The 9,712-nt window shown below is 48.6% G+C and overlaps 1 protein-coding gene across 1 annotated transcript; it reads left to right on the top strand.

Moving 5' to 3' along the window:
- Positions 1–565: 565 nt before the first annotated feature.
- GC (GC vitamin D binding protein) lies at positions 566–6,922 on the top strand. Its single transcript, XM_082760188.1, has 12 exons — positions 566–719; positions 2,522–2,591; positions 3,047–3,179; positions 3,283–3,494; positions 4,225–4,357; positions 4,851–4,945; positions 5,260–5,389; positions 5,478–5,680; positions 5,900–6,032; positions 6,185–6,282; positions 6,536–6,668; positions 6,761–6,922. Exons 1-12 carry the CDS (start codon positions 659–661, stop codon positions 6,812–6,814), a joined length of 1,455 nt encoding a protein of 484 aa, XP_082616314.1. The 5' UTR covers positions 566–658; the 3' UTR covers positions 6,815–6,922.
- The last annotated feature ends 2,790 nt before the right edge of the window (positions 6,923–9,712 follow it).

Consider the following 9,712-nt stretch of genomic DNA (forward strand, 5'->3'; position numbering starts at 1 on the left):
TATATATATTATCCATTTTTCTTTTAACCAAACACTGCTCTGCTCTCTAGAGGTCACGAATGAATCTTTCCAAGCGTTTTAAGTTTGTTGTTATGCTGCACACCTAAAAAAAATTGTCACTGTGCTGCACAACATTTCAGCTGGCATATTTGCTTCAGTGGGGTGTCTCACAGGGGAAAACACCCTGGCTTTTGCTCCATTTTCCAACCACGATGCCTGCTATCTGCCTTCTCCAAGGCTGACACCTGGCCATCACCAAATTTCCACCCAAAAGAGCCATCTCCATCCTCACAAGTACCTGCAAAGACCATGTATCAGGCTCAGAGCACACTGCTTTGCACTCATAGGATGCACAGGATACTTTCCCCTGTACATCTGCTTTTGCATGGGTCATGGGTAGAAACTCTCTGTCTGGACTCCCATAGCAATGTGTTGCTGTTTTCCCTGGGTTAATTATTAAAATCAGCCCCATTTTGGAGGTGCTGGCACCCTGAGCCTAGGATGCTTGCCCCCTGCCCTGTTTCCAGGATTAATCATTGATCCAGCAATGCTCAGGAGCCCCGTATAAATTCTGCTTTGGGTTTCCCACTGTTGCTTTTTGCACGGGGAGGGAGAGCAGTGGCAGTGATTGCTGTCCCTGCCGTGGCCACGCTGCACCATGAAGGTGGCTGTCACCCTCCTGCTGCTGCTTTTTGCCACAACCCACGCCGAACACCGAGGTAAGAGCGCTTACCCCTGAAATCCTTGTACTGCTGTGGCTGCAATGGAGCTGTCACCCTGTACTAGACAGGGTCCATGACACCCTGCGTATTAATGTCAGTAAACTCAAAAGTGGGGTTTTCCACCCCGGCTCTTTTTTCCTTATGGAGCTAGGTGAATTGAATGTCTAGGACCGTGCTCTCTGCTCACAACGAGCAACATTTTGCTTCCTCTGCTGCTCAGCGGGGAAGCATAGACCTGCTAAAAAAAATATATATATATATATATATATATATATATATATATATATATATATATGTCTTCAGTACCGGATTCTGAGAAAGAGAAGGAATTCAAGACTTCAAGACACACCTACAGCTAGACACACTGATGCTCATCCTGGTAGGACGGTCTGCAGGTTTCCCTCCCTTCCAGGGACCATCTCCCCAGTAATGACAGCAACAAATCCTCAGACAACCACAGCAAAGTGCTGTCTGCCCCCTTCATTCCCTCTGCTTCAGAGATGTATTTTTCTCTGCAGAAATGCTAGGATTTGTAGCTACTGCTTGTAGCCACAGAGCTCTCTCTTGCTTTGCTATTCCCTGAGCTTTGCTTGGTTAGCAGCAGACAAATCCCCCCCCAAATGGCCTCTAATTTCATGCTGAAAGCCCCAGAATTACCTTTTTACAAAAACTTCTTCCCCCCACAAATGCAACCTTGAAAAATTACCCTTACCTTTTTTTTCTTTTCTTTTTTTTTTTCTTTTTTTTTTTTTCTCTCCTTACTGAAGCAATTTGACCTTTGGCTGATAAAGTGGTGTATAACCCTGTGGTTTGGGTAAAATGACCCCGTGTCGCATTGGTGGAGGCCGAGTCTGACACACTGCTGAAAAAGCAAAGGGGAAGCGGGCTAAAGCAGAGATTTGGCAGGAGCATGAGAGATGCAGGCAGGAGAATGTAGCTGTGGCTGGGATCCCAAGGGGGGTGAGGGGGATCTTTTCTGGTCCAAAATCCCCAGGGAAGATCATGTCAATATTGCAGCAGAGAGGCCAGCACAGTATCAATGTTTACCCTGACAGTAGCAAAGTCTAAGTGATGCCTTTTTTTTTTGCAAGAAAAAATCAATATTATTTCCAAGGGATGAAAGAGAGGCTGGGGATGCATTTGCTGCTGCCTGCTCCTGACCTCCACAGCCCCAGATAAAAACCAACACTGTCTGTTTCAGCCATATAGGAATGTCCGTGTGGGTAAGGGCCGAGTGTGCCTGACATTTTCCTGCAGCTCTCTCAATTACAGGGAGGGTTCCTCCTTCTCCCCCTTGTTTTGGATGCAAACTGCAGCAGCACAACCCAGGTAACAGAGCCACTTCCCCCAAATGGGCTGGGCAGCGGCAGGAAGTCCCAAGCATCAGGGACCACAGCCAGGTCTGACATGAGAGGAGAAGCTGTTGCGTGCTAAAGAACAGCCCTAAAGTGAATAAGGCAAGATTTCTGTTTTCAGATGAGACCTGTGTGATTTAGGACTGCCAAGAAGGGAAATGAGAATGAGAGTAAAACACAGACATGGTATGAGAATCTCTGCATAAATACATGGGAAGAAAAGATACATCATCTCAGCTCCCCAAAACAGCATGAAGTACTTAATAATGGTTTTCCCCTGCAAAAGGAGAATTATCTGAGTTATATCCTACAGTAGGCTCAATGGAACTGAGCAGTGCTGTTTTTTTTATTTGTTTCTGCAGAGAGAAAGGTCATGGGAATGAGGCACCCACATAAGCAGAATCAGCGAACTGATCCCAAACTCTTCTTTTTCTGCATTTACAGGTAGAGCATATGTCCGGGACAAAGTATGCCAAGAGTTCAAAACCATGGGGAAGGACGACTTCCGAACCCTGTAGGTACCTCCTACAATATTTACCCTCCCAAATTCAGCATGCAAATTCAGCACGTAAGCCAAGACCCCCTGCCAGAATTAAAAAATAGCTTGGAAACTGGCAGATTTATTTGGTCATTTATTCACTCCCCGCAAACAAGGGCTCCTATTACTCTAAATGGGCCTACCTACAAGAGAAAAGCTTGTTCCACAACTGAACTTCCCAAAACCAGTTAGGTGGCCAAATAGCAAGGAACTGTAAGAGCTGGTGCACATCCCCCTGGCCACGGCAGCCCCAGCCTGAGATCTGCTCCAGGCTGAGACCAGTCACAGTTTTTGAGGACGTGCTGCTGGTTCTTGTGGGACTAACATTGATGATCTCCATGGGGTTTTGTTAGACTGAGTTTCATCAGGCTTATGTTGATGTGGGCTTTTTAGAAAGTTTTAGTTCATCCTCTTGTTGCCTTTGCTCCCAGGACCCTCATCATGAACAGCAAGAAGTTCTCCAACGCCACCTTCGAGGAGATCAGCCACCTCGTGCGTGAGATTGTCTCGCTGGCAGAGACCTGCTGCACCGATGGCGCTGACCCCTCCTGCTACGATGCTGGGGTAGGTTGACCACTACCCTCTGTCAGTCCCTAAAACCGTGGACATGATCAACTTGGGGGAGCAGCCTCCAACCCTAGGCAAGCATCCTTCTCCCTTCCTGCAGTCTTCAGCCCTGTCGGCCAAGTCCTGTGGCCCCGACTCGCCTTTCCCTGCCCACCCAGGGACGGCCGCCTGCTGTGTCCACCAAGGCCTGGAGCAGAAGCTGTGCCTGGCCGCCCTGCAGCACCCACCCCGCCAGCTGCCCCACTACATCGAGCCCTCCAACGAGGAACTCTGCCAGGCCTTCAAGAAGGACCCCAAGGACTTTGCCGACAGGTAAGGACTGGGAGGCTGGGCCAGGCTGGAAGAAGCACTCAGGCTTGCTGGGATGCCAAGCCAGAGTGCACACATGCTGGTCAACATCTGGATAATGACAAAAAAAAAAATTGATAGCAATCTGGAGGGCTTCTTCATGTTCACCCTGAAGCCATCCTTTACTTTCTTGGATGCAATATAAAGGTTCCCACCTTTCCTTCACTTAGGGCCACCAAGCTCTCTCCCAGGAGTCATCATTTCACTTTGCAAAAGTGCCTTGACCATAAAGAAGCTGTATTAAACACTGCAGCACTCAGTAGTGCTGCTGCAGCCAGACTGACTGCTGCCGTCCACAGGGATGAGGAGGTGATAACACCCTACAGCTCACACCACTACGTACATCTTTCCCCATCTTGCCCCTATGCCACTGTCCCAGGCAGCAGCAACCATTGCCATGGCTCTTTGCCAACCCTTTTATGGAGCTACTAGTGCATCCAAACAAAAGCTTGGTACATTCTGTGTTTGGGCATGCCACAAGGAAAGGATTTTATAAAATGGATGAGGGATGGAGGTGGCTTCTTCGCCATGCAAGAGGTTAGAGAGGGACATAAGGTGGGTCAATGGTAATAAGCCAGCAGCACAGGAAGGTGCCTGAAAGGCTGACATCCCCAGTACAGCTATAACACCCCCAAAAACATATCTGCTACTGAGTACCTGGTGCTGGGGTGTTTGAGGTCCACCTCTGCCACAGGTTCCTGTACGAGTACGTCAGCAGCTATGGCCAGGCACCCTTGCCTGTGCTCCTGGGCTCCACCAGGAACTTCCTCTCCATGGTCTCCACCTGCTGTATATCCTCAGCACCCACCGTCTGTTTCCTGAAGGAGGTGAGTCTGCTCCCCAGGCCTGCTTTGCCCTTTTGCTCCTTTGCCCCACAGATGCCCACAGCCATGGGTGTCTCAAACTCAGCCTTGCTCATGCCCAGCCCAACAGCATGAAGCTTGCTGGATTTAAATTTTCCCTTTTTCCTCTGCTTTTGCTTCTTCTCAGTTTTGTGGAATTTGAAGTTAAATGATACAGTCTGAATTTCCAGACATGAGCGAAGCTGTTAGGAAATCCACCTGGGTTTTGGTAGGACAATTTTCATGAAGCTCTAATTAGCACAAAAATTCAGCAGAAGTAGTACCGTTGTTTTTTGCAGTAGGTAATAAAAGGAGGCTGAATCACAGGGCTGCTCACAGCATAACCAAACAGCAACTCACCAGGCACAGTATTTTTTACCTTGCTATGGAGAGGCAGTGATGGAGAAGTTTCCATTGCACCTGGAGGATATCTCCACCCTACCACCCACTCTATAGCCACATCTTCTTCTTCTTGCAGAAACTGCAAAGAAAAACCCTCTCCCTACTCACGCTGATGTCAAACAGGGCTTGCTCCCGCTTCACGGTATATGGGAAGGACAAAGTGAAGTTCAGGTAAAAAGTGGAAATGGTGTTTTCTGGCCTTTAATGCAGGTCAGCAGGGGAGCACTTTCCCATTTCAGATGGTGGTTCCTTTCTGGTTTTCACCAAGATATATTTCAGCTAAGATGAAGGTTACTTCCACAGACCAAGGCTGGTTGTTCTGTGTGGGAGTGCTTGGGTGCTACATGCACGGATGACACACACAGCGTGTAGGATAGACAAAAAGTGCAAATATAGAAATATTAGAAGTGATTATGGTCACTATTTAAGTTTACGGAACAGATGAGCTGAAATCCTTATGTCCCATCTATGCTGTGTCTGCCCAGCTACCTGACCATGCTTGCCCAGATGATACCAAGCGCTTCATTTGAGGACCTTTCTCCTCTGGCAGAGGACGCATCTGAGGTGTTTGCCCAGTGCTGTGACTCGGTGGCTGAGGACTGCATGCAGAAGAAGGTAGGGCAGCCCTGAGCCCTCCCCAGGGCTAGGGGGCTCCCTGAGCAGGATGCTGAGCCCCACGTCCCCTCTGCTCCTCCCTCCGCAGTTATCAGAGCACACTGCAAAGGTCTGTGCTGCACTGTCGACCAAAGATGAAAGGTTTGCTGACTGCTGTGCGGGAAAAGACATTATGCAAAACTACTTCTGCATCACCGCCTTGAAACCAGCCACAGCCCCCAAATTGCCTGAGCTGCAGAAGCCGACCAACAAGCACTTGTGTGGTGACGATGGGGCCCTCCATGCCAGAAGGTCAGCACCCCAGAACCCACTATCTCTGGTATTTTCACCCTCCTTGTCATTACACAACTTAATTATTAGGATTTTTCTCATGGTAGCCCCAAGAGACCCACACGCCATGAGAAGGGCTTGGAACCGTAGGGTGTACATCACTGCTGCATCCAAGAGCTGGCAGCTTCAACAGGCACAGCCAATACTAAATATTAACTTGTTTTCACTGCCCCACTTCAGGTACATGTTTGAACTGTCACGGAGGCACACCAATGTCCCTGACGTCTTCCTTGGCAAACTGTACGATGCATCTGAAAATGTCATCAGGGAGTGCTGCTCTGCCAAGGACGCCTCTGCCTGCCTTGACAGCAAGGTGACCGGGAGGGACACCTCTGTTTTACACACCATAAACTCCCTTGTCATTGCACATTGCCTCCCTCTCCAGCTCCTGCATTCCCCAAAACCCTCCACAGAGGCTCTTTTCCAGTCCTGGTTGTAGAAATCCCCTTCTTTTATGCCACACAGCGACAGCAAGTGGGAGCAGAGCTGCCCACCTTCCTGGAAAACGCCAACCAGTTCTGTGGACAGTACAATGAGATGAATTTCCTTGACTTCAAGAAGAGGTAAGAGCTCATCACCCTTTGTTGGTGCTCCCAGAAACTCATATTTAAATTTGTCCAAGTCTTTGTCCTTGAAACCTGGCTGTACGAGCTTCATTTCTCCCATGGCATCAGGGAAGCATTTCCTCTGATGATGCCGTCAGAATTTGGCAAGGTGTGCATTGTCTGCACCATGGTCTGGAGGTTGAAAACACCCGGGTCCCTACAAAAGCCCACCCCACATTGACACATCCTCCCCTCTGGCCCCAAACTGCAGGCTGAGGGACAGCATGAAGAAGACTATGCCAGAAGCCAGCCCTGAGCTGCTGACACAGCTGGTGGATCAGAGAGCTGATTTCGCTTCCACGTGCTGCCCCGCAAACTCGCCACCTCTTTATTGCGCTGCACAGGTAGGGCAACATCTCCCACTACCCCACATCATGCAGAAGGCAGTCACCTGCCCCGGGCTCATCAAGTCTCATTTCCTTTGCCCTGCTTGCAGGTGACCGCATACCTGGAAAGTGCATGCAAGCAGGGTTCCTGTGCGCTGATTTAGGTGTGGAACAGCAAAAAACAAGGCGGGGGGTCCCACTGGAGGATGTGAAATGCTGCTGTTTCCCGAACCAGGAGGGGAAGGAAGCATCCAGCTTGTATCCTCCCCAGCTGATACATCACTGCAGCCATAATAAAGATATTAAAAAAAAAAAAAAAAGGATCTTCACCCTGGGGACACCCAAACCTTGCTTTCTGTGTGGTCACATTGGGGCAGAGCATGGCGGATGGAGGGGGTCGGATTGGTGATGGGAGGGAGGAGTGGTGGGTCAGATTGTAGGTGGGAGGGGGAGGTCCCAGCTCTGGCTGTGGGAGCCAATTTTCTAAATCATTAGTCAGGAAAACCTAAATCACACATCAAGCACCCACACACATGGGGTTGCTCTCTTTGAGTGTTTGGACATTCAGTCAGCCAGAGTCACAAGCCCATCCTCTGGGATGGGACTTCTGGGGCCCTCTGCATTAAGGCAGAAATAAAAAGCCCAAATTTCACTGGTTTGTACTCCAAGACCATTATCCTTTTGGGTCCCTGCTAGCATTTACTCCCCAGAGCTTTCCTGCTTGCCTGAAAGCAGGCTCACAGCTCTGCCCTGCAGAGCACAAGCTCAGTTTTTGAGGAGTGGAGGAAAAAGCAGTCAGGGGAGAGAGGCAGCAAGATCTCAAGACAAGTTTGCTATTCAAAATAAAAACAAAAAATGTTCAGCAGCACTCCAAGAGATGGCGCCTGTAACCCAGGGAAATGAGGGATAAACTGTGCTTGCAAAATCTAATAAGGAACATGAACGTAATTCAGACTGTTGCGAAACAGGTTAGCTTTACTTTAGTGATTGTTGCATTGTTGTTGCACTAGTTGGCCTAGGCCCTGCTGCTCCCCAAAGCAGGCAGAGCGATGCCGTTCTCAGCACCCCCAAAAACAGACCTGCGTAAGGCTCATATAAATCCCATATAAGTCCCACGTAAATCTCCATGCTGGAAAGTCGCCCTTGCCACCACCTACTCTGTACCTTCCCATACAGCATTTTTAAAATGGTGAAAGAACTCCTTCCCAGTGCTATCAGTTATGTCAAAAAAAAAAAAACTTTATTATTATTATTTTTGACTGGAGGGGTGGAAAAAGAGGCTAGGCAGATGAACGAAAAGTAGACATACCAACAAAAAGAGGCATACCAAAAGCCCCAAGTGCAAACCTAGGCTGTGCTGGATAACATCTAGCCTTACAAGATATTGCAACCATACATCACACAGCTGAGCTTACTTGCAGAAACAACATTTTTCTTGACAAGACTTGGTACCACCAAATTTCCTGTGGATTTGAGGAAATGGACTACATTGAGGACAACCCTGTGGTTGCTTCACAGTGGTTTTAATCATGGGCCTCCGAGTCCTCCATGCAAAAGATTATTCTCTTTTTCTGCGTGCATGTCCTTCCACAAACCTTTGCTGAAGTGGGTTAAGAAGGTATTGCCCCATCCTTGTCAGTTCCAAGTTAGAATCTCCTGTCCACAAGGGAGCCTCTGATAAACAGCTCTATCCCTTCATAATCCCACTTTTTTTTGGTGCCAGGAAGAGGTTTTAACAGTTGGTAATGTTACTACTTTTAAAGACTAGTTGTAAAGGTTTGCAATGCGAGCCTGATCACTCCCTTAGCAAAGTGTGTGCTTTCCTTTGCCAGATACCACGTGAGTGATGCTGTGCCTCCCTAAAGAAGCTGGATACCATCCCAGCCCACACCATGAGGCCATAGTGGGGCAAGGAAGCCACAGTAGGGCAGTGAGGAGCACCAGGGCACAGCCCCCGTGGCAGCAACACCCTATAATGGCCTCAGGGAGGCCATTATAGGGTCCCATGGCCGCCATTTTGGGTCCCTGTGTCCGCCATTTTGGGGCCCCGTGGCCGCCATTTTGGGTCCCCGTGTCCGCCATTTTGGGGCCCTGTGGCTGCCATTTTGGGGCCCTGTGGCCGCCATTTTGGGGTCAGAAGCATCGAAGGGACAAACGGGCCCCAGGTGGTTGTAAGTCACGTCTTCTCCTTTCTCACCCTTAGTTTCAGCCCTGTTTTCTCACAGGTCGAGCATCAAAACAACTTTCCCATGCCCTGAAATGCATGCAGCTTGTGGGGAGCGCTGAGGAGAGCGAGGTTTGGGATGGGGAGTGCTGGCGGGTTTTTTTAGCACTATTCTTCCTCACTGGGGGGGCAGCCTCAGAACAGCATTTTAAAAAGCAAACCCATGCCCTCTCCTAGCATCTTTCAGGAGCAACATCAGCCTGGCATGAGGTGCCCTTCCCAACATTTTCTTTTTGGTGTGTTAAAACACCACAGGTCTGCGATGTACCCCACACTGCCGGGTATGTTTCCCTATGTAGCAAGTGGGTGCAGATGGGGCAAAATCGTGCCAGAAAGGCTTCACCCCATTACTTTGCCAAGCAATTTTTTTTTTTTTTAATTTTGTTTTCCCCTCTGATCCCTTTGCAGAAAAGCCACTACACGTGCTGTCTAGGAACCTTCACGGAGCACAGAGCAGAGGTGGACTTCGCAGTGTGACCCCAAATCAATCCCAGGATTACTGAGGTATTTTCTCCTTCTTGCTTCATAAACACCATCTGCTAGAGGTCCCTCAAGGCTTTTTTGGCCTCCTGCAAGGGTGTCCTACCAGGTTGCACCCACACAGAATGGCACATTGTCTGAAACTAGTTTACCTTTACACATGGCACCTGCCTGCACCTTTATTCTGGCTGGAAATTTAACTAGCATGGCGAGTAAATAGCTTGGTTTTAATCATAGTGACTAAGTTCAGTATGCTATTTTGTAGCCGAAATATATTTTTACATATTTAACTGATTTCTAATGCTGTTGTGTACATTTAAAAAAAGTGGTTAATTGTAAGAACTAGTATTTATTTCTG

This window comes from Aythya marila (assembly GCF_965140915.1).
Source record: "Aythya marila genome assembly, chromosome: 4".
NCBI lineage: Eukaryota > Metazoa > Chordata > Aves > Anseriformes > Anatidae > Aythya > Aythya marila.

What these genes read in the sequence shown, in the direction of transcription:
- GC (XM_082760188.1), top strand. Translation starts at nt 659, where the DNA reads ATGAAGGTGGCTGTCACCCTCCTGCTGCTGCTTTTTGCCACAACCCAC. An exon ending in AAGGACGACTTCCGAACCCT is followed by an intron (nt 2,592 to 3,046) that starts GTAGGTACCTCC and finishes CTTTGCTCCCAG; the next exon opens with GACCCTCATCATGAACAGCA. An exon ending in CCGTCTGTTTCCTGAAGGAG is followed by an intron (nt 4,358 to 4,850) that starts GTGAGTCTGCTC and finishes TTCTTCTTGCAG; the next exon opens with AAACTGCAAAGAAAAACCCT.